The sequence below is a fragment of the Astyanax mexicanus genome, chromosome 3 (assembly GCF_023375975.1).
Source record: "Astyanax mexicanus isolate ESR-SI-001 chromosome 3, AstMex3_surface, whole genome shotgun sequence".
Taxonomy (NCBI): Eukaryota; Metazoa; Chordata; class Actinopteri; order Characiformes; family Acestrorhamphidae; genus Astyanax; species Astyanax mexicanus.
Window position 1 is genome coordinate 36,914,847 of NC_064410.1, and position 15,315 is coordinate 36,930,161.

The following is a 15,315-nucleotide window of genomic DNA, read 5'->3' on the forward strand; positions in this document are numbered from 1 at the left end:
CATGTTTCAGTTCACAATGACATGTAAAAAAAAAGTCATGGGACAGGAGTTAATATTCTGTCCCATGATTTTTGCCATGTGTTGAAGTATGAGATATGGGCATTGATTGTGGGTGTGATTTCTGCCACTGTCACTTGCTTGCTACTGGTCATTATCATTACCACCCACTGCTCTATCCACTGTGAGTTGTAATGTCTTTTGTGATGCATACCTGGTGAACACGTGACACCATGGACTGAAAAATGTTACACACCAGCAGCACAACTTCAGAAATTTAATGTCTCATCCATCTGGAACCCACTATCAGTATTGGTCCGATTATAATCAATCACGACACCTTGTTGTACACTATCAAGCACACTGGCCAGTGTAAAGCATCACTTACAAGATAAAGCATCACTTACAAGATAATCCCTCACAACTCATACAGGAGGGCTGGACATTTCCATGCCGTACCCTGAGGCAAAACTTCATGATCAATTTGCATAGTACTGTCACATGATTTGATGATTTGTGACATGTCAGTGTACAAAACTTTATAAAATGCATCAGGACACTGACTAGTTTGATTAGAGCTCATTTTTCACTGCCTTTGATAAAAAAAAAGATCATCAACCTGCAGTTTTTGCTTTTTTCTCCTTTCACACTGATATCGATCTACTCCCACAAACACACCCACAACAAACCAGTTACATATTTACGAGCTTTTCGTGCATTAAAAAAAAAAAGGGTTGATGTGACTGATGCCTAAGGGCTTTTTGTATACTTTTGTTTGTATGCTCCTTTTGCCATTTATTTCACTGTGACTGAGGTAGTGACTGACAGCAAACACCAGCTCTTGGCAGTTTGTCAACATTAGTTTGATGTTGTCCGATATGCCCATGCTGCATCAGGCAACAGATAACGCTACACACAATCTAGCTATAAAGAGAGTGACTGGTTAAATTCACATTTTTGCTGCCTTTGATGTAACTTCTTATTCATTCATACCATTACAAAACCTGAACCCTATTAAGAGAAAAAACAGTGTGTGTTTAACATACCGTATTTTTCGCACTATAAGGAACACTTAAAATGCTTTAATATCCCCCAAAATCGCCAGTGCATCTCATAATCCGGTGCACCACTCCACTGCGTTATAGTTTAGTTCTATAGATTTATTTTCCAGCACCAAGACTCCAGACTGAAGCAGCATTAGCATTACCTGCTAACCACACTAAGCACTAGCTCTTTTGCCGCTCAGAGGAGAATATATCAGGCTGTGGCCTGCTGCTAACTCTGGCTAGCACTGCTGAAGCAGCATTAGCATTACCCGCTAACCATGCTAAGCGCTAGTTAGCTCTTTTGCCATTCAGAGGTGTGTATATTGGACTGTAGCCTTCCAGTTTACCGGATTAAAACAAGCTACATGGGACAGACTGCTAGCTGATAGCACCCTGGCTTACCAGAACACTCAGGGTTCCTTAGTCTAGCTCTGTTGGGCTTAAGTTTAAATCTAGAAATCTGAGCTTACTGTAAATAAACGCTTTACTAACCCAAATAAACCATTTTCAGCAGAGAAATCTGTGTAAATTAACGTCCAGCACTCATTGGACTTAAAAATTATAGTCAGGCGCATTAATTGTGTGTGACAATAGACCAGAAAATAGACGTTTATTGATAGTGCGAACAATATGGGTAATACCGTAAATGGATTGTTGGTAACACTACAAACTAACATGAAAACTAATCGTATGTGTGTGTATCCTCAGGTCCTGTGTGTGCAGGTGTTGTTGGACTGAAGATGCCAAGGTATTGTTTGTTTGGAGACACAGTGAACACAGCTTCACGCATGGAGTCGAATGGAGAAGGTAATGTATCAGTTATCCCTCTAATGTCATTTCTATGTGGATTCCACCTTTTATGTTTGTGAGTTTTGGAATGGAATTTATGATTGATCAAAAATGTGTCTAAAATGTGAGATTTCTTAATCATAGGGTAAAAAACAAACAAACAAAAAAACAAGTAAAGTTTTTTTCTTTAAATCCAGTCCTAATTGGCCAATGTTCAGCGCATGGTTTAGTAATTTCCCTGCTAAAACGAAACCTCTACACCTGGTAATTAACAGACGATTTGGTTTAGGTGGGGTTGAGGAGGGAAACTGTCAAACTGTGTTGGGCACTGACCCTCCAGGACAGGAGTGCAGATATTTTTACCTCATGGTTCTGTAAGAAAAAAAAAACATACTAATGTTACAAGTAAAAGAAACATTTTCAGAGCTTTATACAGTAGAACTCTTAGAATATGTTCCCAAAGGCCCATATCTAATTTTCTCACTAAAATGTGATTTTTTTTAGGCTGTTCCCATTCTCTTTGTAATGGGGCATTTGTTTGAGCACATAAACTAAAGAACATGCTAGAAAGAGCAAATCATCACATGAAGTTTCAGTTTTATCTTCTAGTGACTGACAGCTGAGCTGAGCAGGGAACATTATTTGCCAACAGCCTCTTTTTGCATCTTGTTTTATGTAAATTTCTCCTTTTAGCTTTTTATGTATTCTTTGACACTTCAGACACAGTCTCCTGTGGTCACGTTCAGACAGTTCTTTAAAAGTGAATGTCTTAGACATAGAGTGGTTGTAACACAATCCTTCTAATTTAGTTTTAACAAAGGTTTATTATCTTACTATCCTGACTCTGAAAACCTCACTCACTGCTCTTGTCCATTTTCACTCCACCTCAGCGAATGACAAGTCGGATTGATATGTGTATGGAATTCTCAATGGCCCAAAATACAGAATAAACATATGACAAAACACTAAATTTGGGCAACATTTTTATGCTGTGAATATACATTTTTTTTTGTATAGAATTGAAAAATGCATACGCTTTGGAAAGCAAAGGAAACAACATCCATTTTTAAAGGTTTGAATTGTACTCTTAAGTTACAAAATGTACATATTCTGAAAATCCTAAAAGCATATTCTTTAAAGCTCTTATCAGTGTCAGTTTGGCTGACAGCAGTGTTCATGCAGGGCAGGCTATGAGCAGAAATTATAGCTCTCAGCTATTCAAAGTACAAGCACTAATTTCCCAGCCAGTGTTGGAGTGCCAGCACATTGGTGAGACTCTCATATTTGCATTGAAAATGGGAGCAGAACACTTTCAGGGAGTGTCACATCTGTATTTTGGGTGTACTTGGGTTTTAGAGCTTAACATACTAATATCAGTGTTATTTTCTGGTCTTCCGGTAGCGCTGAAGATCCATGTGTCGGAGGCCACACGTGCGGTACTGCAGGAGTTCAACTGCTTCCAGCTGGAGCTGAGAGGAGACATAGAAATGAAAGGCAAGGGGAGGATGAGGACCTATTGGCTTCTGGGAGAAAGCACCTCCAACCATGCCTGAATGGAACAGAGGGAGAACCAAGCAAAATAAGCTTTGTTTCTGAGAGGAGAGCTGCCGATGAGATTTATAAAATCATGTAGCAAAAACGTTCAGAGCTTTGAATGAAGAGAGCAGAGATACAGAGAAAAAAAAACGATTGGAAGAGCCTCAGGATGAGGTCTCAGGACATTGTTTTCTCTCAAAGCTTCAGTTTGTGGCTACACATGAATGTTAACATGACTGGGACAAAATAAGGGAAAAGTGATGTGAAAAATGTCTGACATTTGAAGAAGTTCTGAACATGATGTAAAAATTTTCCACAATGCGAACTGTGGCTGTAGTTTGAGGTTGGTGCCATCTAGTGGTGAAATACTGTATATGTCTTCTCATGAATGAACAGTTTATTAGAGTAGCTTCTACATTTTAGCTACATTTTTTGGTAGCCTCACTTTGTGTAAAGACAAATATTGTGTTTTTTGCTTTTCCCTGCAAATGAATAGTCTTCTCTATATTGCTACTCAGTATTTCCTGGTGTATTACAGTATGTGAAGCGAAAGACCGTGGATCAATCAACTCCATCTGCTCCTTAAATACATAAAACCTCTTGTATGACAATGACTAATAATGCAGCACTGACAGATACAAAGGATGCTGCAGATCCTTGTTGTGATACTCAAAATATGAAGATGGTATACAGGGGGTAGAAATAATGGAAACAGAAGATTTTACAGGTAGAAGTGACTAGATAGTAGTTGAAAAGCAATATGGATGTCTGGTTCTTACTACTGAGAACATGTGCAGTGCTGAGCAGAAGTTCTAAGGCTCATTTATGCTCATTTTAGATTTACAAAAAATATCATGCCAGTTATTAACAATGTAAATGTCACGGCCAACATACTACACAACTGTGTGTCCTTTATGCTGGCACTAGAGGGCCGGTCAGAGTCAAACATTCTAAATAGAAAACAACAATGACTTCAATGTAGTTCTGTAGCAGTGTAGTTTGTTTCTGTGCTTCTACCATTTGACAACAATATAGATTGTTTAAATTTCTCACAAAAAAAACTCTCTTGAAGGTTTTCTTTTCTGCCTATTTTTTCTTCTTTATTATGTTTATATGGTAGTAGTACTATGGTAATTTGCTTGATCTGTTGCACACACTGCCCCAAATTTTACTGTTCATATTAGTAACTTCTTAGAAAATGCTTAAAAAAGAGCAGAAAGAAGACTCTGTTCATATCCATGTTTAACACTGAGCATAAATGAGCCTTTAAGTGGCCAAAACACCTGATTATTTTTTTTTGCCTACATTTGAACATTAGAATACTTGCTATCCATTTAAATGGACTTTTGCCCCGTACTGTTAAACAGTGTCTTACTAGTATAATAAAGGCTTCCAGGATCTTTAGCATTTCAATTTCTAAAGCAATAGGAGGCACCTAACAAACTGTAAAACATATTATTTTCCAGATTGAGGCTTAGGGGAACAGGTCAAAGGATAAGTATACTGAAGGTAAGCCTGCTACCATTAGTATACCAACTAGATCCAGAATCAGAAAAAAGTTTACAGTATTTATAATAGTTTTTGAAACCAGTTTGTAAGCAAAATAAAGACACATACACATAGCACACCAATTATTCATTCTGAATGACGAGAATCTCTACATGAATAGAAGTCTAAGGTCTGTGTCTCAGTCAGTGTTGTATAGCAATATTGTACAAATATGTCTCAGTTAATATCCAGCTTTACCTGAATGTCATAAACTTTGTTTTATAAAGGTGAAACAAAGCTTGTTAAAATTACAGTCAAACTGTAATTCTTCTGAATGAATTGTACTGTATATACTATCCTATAAAAAGTACCGTAGTTTCACATTTTCAGTGCAAGCAGGTGTTGGAAAAGTACATAAAAAATATTACTGTGCTGAGCCAAAATTTTCAAAAGTGTGAAAGTCAAGAAATATTGGTATACAAAAGTCACTACACAAAAGTCAGAAAACCTGTTCAATAAACATTTGTAAGCATTTAAGGTTATTGATTTCAATACAAGCGTTTAAAATAATATTTAATGGGGCACTAGCATTTATTATTATTTGTCAAACTATTCAGACACTGTTTCAGAACTCCGGTTTCACAGGATTCACAATTTTGTATCATAATCATGCATTACATGAATGTGTCTTAAGCCCTATCTGGACGGGATTAGTTTCTTAGGGGGATGTCTGTGAAAAATATTTTATACTACTACTTAGTGATAAAACTCAGTTAACTGCAATTAAAAAACAGGAGGACCAGTGATATCCGTGGAAACGCGCACCCAAAGTGAAATTAAGGTGCGTGGCAGTAGACAAATAGCTATTTTATTAAACGCGAGGTGACGAAACTCAGAGATATGCGTCTGGTCGGGAGTAAAATTACCATGAAATTCAACGAAAAACAGTAGGAAATTCAGCCTGTAATTTTCTCAGAGGACGTCTGAGAACTATATGTTGAATAGGGAGCCTATCCCAGCAGGCATTGGGCAGGAGGCAGGATACACCCTGGACAGGCCGCCAATCTATTGCAGGGCAGACAGACACAGACAGACACACAGACACATTAGATGTAGCAATAGATATATATTTTTTATTTTGACCAGAGTGCCCCTTTAAGTACAATAGTATAGCACCCATTCCACCCATAATTGCAAGAAAGCTTCTTATGTTCACCCACATTGCCTCATTTCCACTATTTTGTCTACCTCCTGTATATTCATGTTATATTTGATGTATACAAAATGCTGAATGTTAAAGCAAACATGGGGAAAATGTGATTTTTTTATGTGATATGGATTATATGTGATACATATACGTGAGTAATTTGCCACATGTACAGGCCAACTACAATGCATTACAGTGTTAAAAAAAGATACGTTTTATTAGCTGTACTCTCTGCAACCCTGAGTGCCTCCATTAACTGTAACCAGCATAGACAAAATAGGTGAAGCTGAGTCACAGCAACTGCAAAGCCAAGTGAATTAGCATTAGTTACAGTAGTGTGTCATTCATGCTTATTTTTAACCCAAGCAATAGTTTTGCAGATTGCAGCAAGAGTCTTTCTGGAGCCACTTAGAATGAAGTGCCTCGCTGAAGGGCATTCTGGTAGAAGCAGGATGTTAATTCTCGGGGGGGGAGACACTCTTTTGAGGGTCAACATATAGTTCCAGTCTGAAATTTAGACACACTTATCAGGGGTGTAATATTGCAGTATTGGGCTTTTTAAATTGTTTTTTTAAACCTTTTTGGACTTTTTCTGGGTGAGAATAATGCTGTGTTAAATTTAAACTCATATGTCGAAATGTGTATGTTTCAGGTATAAATATCCAACTACAAAGTCCCATCATGTTGGATTTCCTACTCCCCAGCTAACAGAAAACTTTATTAAAATATTTGGCAACATTGTTAAAAGGTTCCAGGAAGGTTAGCCTGTAACGTTACAGAAATTATGTTCCAGTAACATTCTGACAACGTGTGGCATAATAACGGTTTGCATCACAACATTATCATAACTTTTCTAACATAATATTTCCAACCAGACGAATACTAACATTATGTGTAATGTTAAGACTAACATTCCAGGGGGTCCTGGGGGTGGTCCAGTGGCTAAGCGCTGCCACTAAGATCAGGATCGAATCCGGTTCATGTAGCTTGCCATGGGCTACCGGAGCCCTGAGGGAGCACAATAGGACTTGCTCTCTCTGGGTGGGTAGATGGTGCCCCTCAAAATCACTCCTAGGGTGATGTCGATCAGCACAAGGCGTCTGTGAGTTGATGTATCGGAGCAGAGTCACTGCGCTTTCCTCCAGGCGTGCTGTGATGCAATGCTCCCTCAGCAGCAGCTCAAAAAGAGGCGGGGGCTGGCTTCACATGTATCGGAGGAAGCATGTGCTAGTCTTCACCCTCCTGGTGTTGGGGCATCACTAGTGATTTCTAATGATAGAAAATAATTTCAAATAACATAAAAGAAAGTAACATTCCCAAAACATTGATACCAGTGATGCTGCAGCAACCAGTTACCAGAACATACTTTTCTTCACGTGGATGTGCAAAATACTGAATATCAACTTGTATCACTAACATTGGACATATTGTGGCTGCTCAATAGTTATCAAACCAGTTGTAATGAACTCCAAAGTCTTTATGGTGTACAGTTATTGGAATGTTTATCTGGAACACCATTAGTTTGAGTGTGACATCATTCCCATCATTTAAATAGAATACAGCATAAATATGCAACATATACAAAAGTTTGGATTCACTTTCTCATTCATTGTTTTTCTTGGATTGCTTTTGGATAACCTTGTCACTCCTGGAGCAAAATCAAGCAGTTCAGCTTGATTTGATGGCTTGTGATCATCCATCTTCCTCTTGATTATATTCCAGATGTTTTTAATTAGGTAAAATCAAAGAAACTCATCATTTTTAGGTGCTCTCTTTATTTTTTTTCCAGAGCTGTGTATCCATCATGAGTGTATGTAAACTTCCGACCACTGCTGTAGATCCGATATTGCCAAAAACTTTCACCAGCTGTTGATTTAGTAATTACCGTAGCTGAATCACACTAATGTGGTAAATGTATATAAATGTTACTGTGTTCACTGACCATTGACTTATCCACTATTATTTGCCACAGGGTTTCTGAGAACACCAGCTAGTGTATATGGACTATAGATTGTGTGTGTCAATATGAGTAGCTTCCACTCTGAATATATCCAGCCTGCTAACAATGAATAACCTTTTACAAACACACAGCAGTTCAAATCCTGGGTCATGCTGCCTGGGTGGGAAGTTAGTGTTCTCTCTCTCCATGTGTTTTGGAGGAAAACCGGGATAAAAATACATTAAAACAAAAACACATCTCAATGCCACCAAGTGTCTTTGACTGTGATCGCATCCACAAACTTTAATGTAGAGTAAATTAAATGTGATTGGGACAGTTTTTTGCTCACCATAAACAAACAAATTATATATTTGACAGCTAGGGCTCAGCAAAAACATTTTTCCTTCAAACCTTGTATACCTAAACAGTCCAATTTTACCTTATGTCCCAAACACCTTTTTTTTTCATTATAATTTTTTTAACAATTTAGCTAGGCCAATTGTCCCACTCAGCTACTACTCAGCTGTATATCTTCATCACTAGTGATGCCACATCACAAGGAGTGTGAAGACCAGAACATGCCTCCTCTGACACATGTGAAGTCAGCCACCACTTCTTTTTTTAAACTGCTGCTGATTCAGCTACCTGCTAATTACCTGCTAATCGACATCACCTTTTGGATTGATGAGGGGAAAGAGTGCCATCTACCCACCCAGAGACCAGAGCAAGACCAATTGTGCTCTCTCAGGGCTCCGGCAGCTGATGGCAAGCTACATGACCAGGATTCGAACCAGCGATCGTAGGTTCCGATCCAACGGACCACTCAGCACCCCGCCCCAAACACCCTTAACTTACCCTATTATACTACACTGTACCATATAACGACTGGGGTGGTGTGCTTTTTTTGGCATACTTGTTTAATTTGGTAGCGTGGTCCTGTGTAGTTTAATATGCAGTTTTGGATGCACCCTTATCCAAGGTCTAAATATCTCAATATGTCAGTGAGAGAACACCAGTAAAATCAAGGCTAACACAGAAAGTTTATCCACTTGCTAGCCTGAATCCAGTAAAGCAGTAAATATTGTATATTGCTGTCTCTGTCATAGATCTGTGATGAAAGCTCAGATGGACATGCGCCTGCAGATACCCCTAAAAATAATAATCTTGTAAAAATATAACAGCCCCCCAAAAAACCCTGCGAAGACTTGGCACATGATAAAGTGTAGCAACTCACCACATGAACAGACATTGTGTGGTATGAAAAGGTTTTTTTTATGTAAGATGTTTAAGAAGCAGTTTCCCCTCGGGAAGGGCTCAAATGATCATTGTCTTATTTTATATTAGTTCTTATAAAATTGTGATTTTTTTTTAATCAGCTACGTACAAATGTTACTGATGAGTGTTTATGTATGTTTTTGGCTCTTGTAAAGTCATGTAAAACAATAAATTGTAAATACCAGTTTGACAGTCTTGCAGTGTGTGATATAGAGCACAATAAATGGTATTTTTTTCATTATCCCAATATTTTTGTTTTTTACGATGAACACATCAAAATATGCTGTCAATAACAATACACACAAATTTCTTCAACTACATGCAGCAACAGATAGAAATCTTCATAGGCAGAAGAAAATGCTTCATTCTTGATGGCTCTGGTTAAAGAGGAAAGATGCTACCCTGGGCCCCAAAATAGCATCTGTGGCACAGGAGGGCTAAGAGCTGAGGGGGTCTGGGTTGCCAGGTGTCGCAGATGAGGTGTTGTGAGCTTGTTATCAATACACCAGGAGGATACCCGCCTGATCACTCCAATGACAGACACCATACCTTCTTTTCTTTTACAGGAAAACCCCTCAATGATCTGCAACAACCCACCTCATCAACCCACCCATCTCAGGGGTGCAATAAAAAGGGATTGTAAATTCTATCCAATAATAGAACTAACTATAAAAAGAAACAAAAATATTTAAACCAATCTAGTCCTGTGTGAAAAAGGGTTTGCTGCCTAATGCTAATAACTTGGTTGTGCCACACTCGGCAACAACAACTACAATCAACCTTTACCAATAACTGGCAAAGAGTCTTTCACATTTCTGTGAAATAATTTTGGCCCACTCTTCTTTGTAGAATTGTTTTAATTCAGCAATATTGGAGGGTTTTCAAGCATCAATGTCTAGTTTAAGATCATTATACATCTTAATTTGACTAGGTCACTTCAAAGCCTTCATTTTGGTTTTTAAGCCATTTAAAGGTGATATTTGTTTGTGTCCTTTTGATCATTGTCCTGCTGCATAACACCGAGGTTGAGGTTTCGAACAGAAGGCCAGGCATTCTTCTTTAGGATTGTCTGATAAACAGCAAAATTTCTGGTTCCATCTATTACAGCAAATTGACCATGACACTACCACCACCGTGTTTTACGCTCAGTATGATGTTCTTTTCCGCAAATTAAGTGTTAGATGTAACGGGACACACACCTTCTTAAAGTATACCTTTTGTCACGTCAGTCTAAAGAATATTTACCCAAAGTCTTGTGGATCATCAAGATGTTTTTTGGTAAATGTGAGATGGCCCTCTGATTATTTAATCATTAACACTGACCTTAACTGAGGCAAGGTAGACCTGCAGGTCTGCAGGTAGACCTGTTGTTCTGGGTTCTTTTGTGACCTCCTGGATGAGTTGTCTATGCCCTTTTGGAAAAATTTAAGTCAGTCAGCCACTCCTGAAAAGGTTCACCAGTGTTCCATGTTTTCTCCATTTGTGAATAAAAGCTGTGGTTCAGTGGAGTCCCAAACCTTTTCCAGACTGATAGAAGGTCTATGACTTTGTTTTCTCGTCTGTTTTTGAGTTTCCTGAGATTTCAGCATAATGTGTTGTTTTTTTAGATCTTTTAGCTGCTTCATGTTGTCAGACAGGTTATATTTAAGTAATGTATTAATTGTACAGGTCTGGCAGTAATCAGGCCTGGTTATGGCAAGTGAAATAGAACTCAGCTTTCTGTGATTAATCACAGTTAATTTTTGAGGTAGCAAACACTTCACATAGGGCTAGATTGGTTTGGATAGTTTTTTTTCCATTAATAAATAAAATAACCATTTAAAAAGGGATTTTCATATTAACACGGGTTGTTTTTGTCTGATATTATAGTTTGTTTGATCATCTAAAAAGTATGACAAAAATGCAAAAAAAAAGTAAAGCAAATACTTTTTCACGGCACTGTGTATGCGTGCTCAATAGACTGCTAAGAAAAAAATCTTCATAGGACAGTCCAACTGATGAGCTGCCCTTTATTTAATGCAGCCTAGGCTTTGGAATGCAGGAATTAAAAGAGTAACAGACTATTTAAAAACAACTTAAAATCACACACAGTATGTTTGACAAAGTGGAATTCAGAATGGGGGAAAATAACATACAATAAAAGGAAGCCACATTGGTTCTTCGAGCAATGCAACAAGCTCTTTCAGCACATTTCGTTCCATAAAGAACTGCGGTTAAAGACATTTTGAGTATGAAGAACATTTTAAAGGTTTTAAAAAACTTCACACTAATTTAAGGGTGAGCATATCTAATGTATAATAATGGTTCTCTGAGAATTGTTTTAGGGAATCAAAGGATCATTCTTCTATGTTATCATGTTGTCAACCTTTCTGGCACCTTTAAAGAGGAAAGTAATTCTGTTCTTTTCACAATTTTGAAAATGAATCCCTGTTACACTACCTACCAGATGCCTTCTAAAGACGCATTTAAAGCAGGTACTGCATATTTTTGTGCACTGGGATTTTCATCACTATAGCTGGCAGTAGTTCTGTTTCTGTTCTTCTGCTTCACTTCTCTCCTAGGTTACCAATGTTTACAGACTTTACACTGTATACACAGTTTACACTAGAAGTGTAATGCTACACAAAATCACAGTTCAGTTAGCTCAGCGGTTTGGACGATTACAGTTCAGTACAAGTACAGAAGAATCAGGGAAAAAATGTATGAATAACTAGGTGTCTTTTTAATAATTTCAACAGATAGCTGTACAAAGTATATGGTACACTAAAATATATAGTTTTTATCCATCTAGTGCCACTGAGGTGGTTAACACATAGTAATACACAGCATTTTGTTAAAAAAAACTGTAAAGTGTAAATGTTAATATGTTTAACACGTTTCCACACACAGACACATAACCGCCAACACACTATCCTCAATGAAATGAGATTAAGTATTGATTTAGTACTTTCACGCAGTATTTTTACACTTCATAATATATGTGTGTCTATATGTGTGGGATATACAATTTATGCGCAGTAAATTAGTGTTGTAGTCAAGACCGCTAGAGCAGAGTCCGAGTCAAGATCAAGACTTTTACTAGTCGAGTCTGAGTCAAGACCGAGACCAGAAAAAATCGAAATCAAGTCCAAGACCAGATTCTATTTATTTTGTATTATAAAATGTAAAAAAACAATCACAATTTGTCTTTAAACAGCTTGTCAGCTAAGGTTAGCTAGCTAGTCAATAATAGGTAACTGTTAACTTAGTTCTCTCCCGAATAGCCTCCTTAAGAGCATTAGGATTTTAGCTTGCTACTCACTAAGGTTAGCCAGCTCTTTGCTAAAGTTAGTTAGCTCGTCTTTAGCTTTAGTTGTTTTCCTGGTAACATTAGTGTGTAATTTAGCTTGTCGCAATGTTTAGCTTGCTCATCACTAATGGTAGTTCTCTCCCTAGTAACATTAGAATTTTAGCTAGCTAATTGTTAGGGGTAGCTAGCAAATTAGCTTGTCACTAACTTTAGTTCTCTTCCTGGTAACATTTGTGTGTCTGCTAGCTAGTTGCTAAAGTTAGCTAGCTCGTCACTAACTTTAGTTCTCTTCAACATTTGTGTGTTAGCTAGCTTATTGCTAAGGTTAGTTAGCTTGTCACTAACTTTAGTTCTTTTCCTGGTAACATTTGTGTGTTAGCTAGCTAGTTGCTAAAATTAGTTAGCTCGTCACTAACCTTAGTTCTTTTCCTGGTAACATTTGTGTGTTAGCTAGCTCATTGCTAAGGTTAATTAGCTCATCGCTAGCTTTAGTTCTCTTTCAGGTAACATTTGTGTTAGCTAGCTCGTCGCTAAGGTTAGTTGTCTCCCCAGCAACATTAGTATGTTATCTAACTCGCTCCTAATGTTAGGTATCTCACTAGTTTGCACTTACTTCTTGTGTTTTCTTTCTCGATGTCTGGAAAAAATTAATCATGGTTCCTGGGGCCACAATGATTTACATAACCAAAGAGTATAATTCCAGTGAGCCGGTGAAAAAGAGCACATTCAACTTGTCATCAGACTATTCAAAATGAAAGTGTTCATTAATTGGATACTGAACGAAAGCGTGAGTTGCTTGTTTTGCTGTTAGCCAATCTGTGCAGAGTTTAGACAAAGAAAAAGAACTGATCCTAGGGTGACCAAACGTCCGCCGGGTTTTTTTTTCAAAAAGTGAGGAAATGTCCTGGTTTTTAAATTACCTTTATTGGACCATTAAATTTACAGGCACTAGGACACTGCGCACGGCGCTGCGTGTGACATAATCCCTTGCTTCTCTGTAATTTAATGTCCATGAAGAATGAATGAATATTTTTGTAAGAAAAAAATGGAGAGTGAATTGGTTTCTTTTTATTTTCATCTTGGAATGAATTATGGTGATATTTTGGGGTTTGTTGCAGTGAGGCATAATTCTCAATAAAAGAAACTTAATTCTCATACTAAAAGCTGACAGGCTCAGGAGCAGACAGTGTGCAGACCTGTTTACCTTCCTTAGGCAGTCATATTCTGCAAAACCCCTGAGAGCTGCTTGCTTTGATAGCTGTGAAACAAAATAACCTTGTGGTCTCGCTTTAATGGCTATGATTTAATTAACTCGTTTCCACGCTTAATAAGTCGTTGCCATGCCTTAATTATCTCGTTCCCACACATTAGGATCTCATTTCCATGCATTAGGTTCTCGTTTCCACACCTTAATAAGTCGTGGCCGCGCATTATTTTTTTTAAACATGAGGTTACCTTAAGGGCTGCATACTTTTTATCGTTTAGTAAATAATTCCATTTTGTAGTTTGGATGACTTTAGTATTAATGTACAATGCAGAACAATAAAAAAACAACTGAACTTAAAGTGTATCCAGTCCAACCTTTTAACTGGTACTGTATCTTACAGTAAGGGGCTTCCAGTATCTGTATGTAAGTAAATGGCTGTGTTTTATCAGATATAAAGCTGCTGCTGCTACTGTCGGACAGAACGTGCTCCACTTGAACCTGAACAGGGACACGCGCACACAGCGCCCTCGTGCGGCGTCACGACCAACAGCGACATGCTCGGAGCTTTACAGTTCTTTATTCAGTGTCTTCTTTTCTGTTCAGTTAAATGTATGATATCTCTGTATTTGCGTATATTATCTTAAAAGATGCTTCACTTAACCTGGAGTTTGTTCCAGGCGCTTTTCTATTGGGAGCTTTTTTTGTGACAGGCCTGATGCGCCGCGAACGAGCTCTGCAATTATTGGCCAACAGACCCGTCAATCAAAGCGGTCGGCGGGCCAGCCGCTGTGGACACGTTTCAAACCAACCGACGGAAATCCTGTAAAGTAAAGGATTCTGTTACTTTTAGACTTTATTTATTGGTGGATATTTCACCAAGCAACATTGTCTGTTTATCTTGATATCCTGAGCTAAATAGGTAAACACACATCAAAACCTGTTTCCTTCTATCAGGCGTTCAGTAATGTAAATAGCCTGCCGTAGACGCGGCCAGTTCAGGGGAATTCTAGATATTTTAAGAAGGTCTTCACTAACCTCGGTAAATTCATTAAATAAAAAAGCAAATGACTGTTCTCATGGCTAATTAAAGTTTAGCAATTGTTTAAGACGATAGTTTATCACACAGTCAAGCTGCAGAAGCAACCAGAAGGTAGAAAATTGAAAAGACAGAAAACAGTTAACAGACACAAACTGTAGAGCACTTCTAGCTAGCCTCATGGACTTAGCTATTTTTGCTGACTATATAGTTTTTTTGCTTTTGAAAACCTCTGGAATATAATCAAGAGGAAGATGAATAATCACAAGCCATCAAACCAAGCTGAACTGTTTGATTTTTGCACATGTAGTGGCTTAAAGTTAACCAAAAGCAGCGTGTAAGACTGGTAGAGGAAAACATGCCAAGATGCATGAAAACTGATTAAAAAAACAAATAATGATTTCTGAACGTCAAAACTTTATGAATATGAACTTGTTTTCTTTTAATTATTTGAGGTCTGAAAGCTCTGCATCTTTTTTGTTATTTTAGCCATTTCTCATTTTCTG

At 37.8% G+C, this 15,315-nt stretch overlaps 1 protein-coding gene across 2 annotated transcripts in view; it reads left to right on the forward strand.

Moving 5' to 3' along the window:
* Positions 1–9,518, forward strand: part of npr1a (natriuretic peptide receptor 1a) — a 124,363-nt gene extending 114,845 nt beyond the window's left edge. For both annotated transcript variants that reach the window (XM_049476449.1, XM_007228521.4), the window contains 2 exons: positions 1,752–1,850; positions 3,234–9,518. In XM_049476449.1, coding sequence (XP_049332406.1) covers positions 1,752–1,850; positions 3,234–3,385 — 251 coding nt within the window. In that variant the 3' untranslated portion in view covers positions 3,386–9,518. The remainder of the gene's footprint in view (positions 1–1,751; positions 1,851–3,233) is intronic.
* Positions 9,519–15,315: the final 5,797 nt, after the last annotated feature.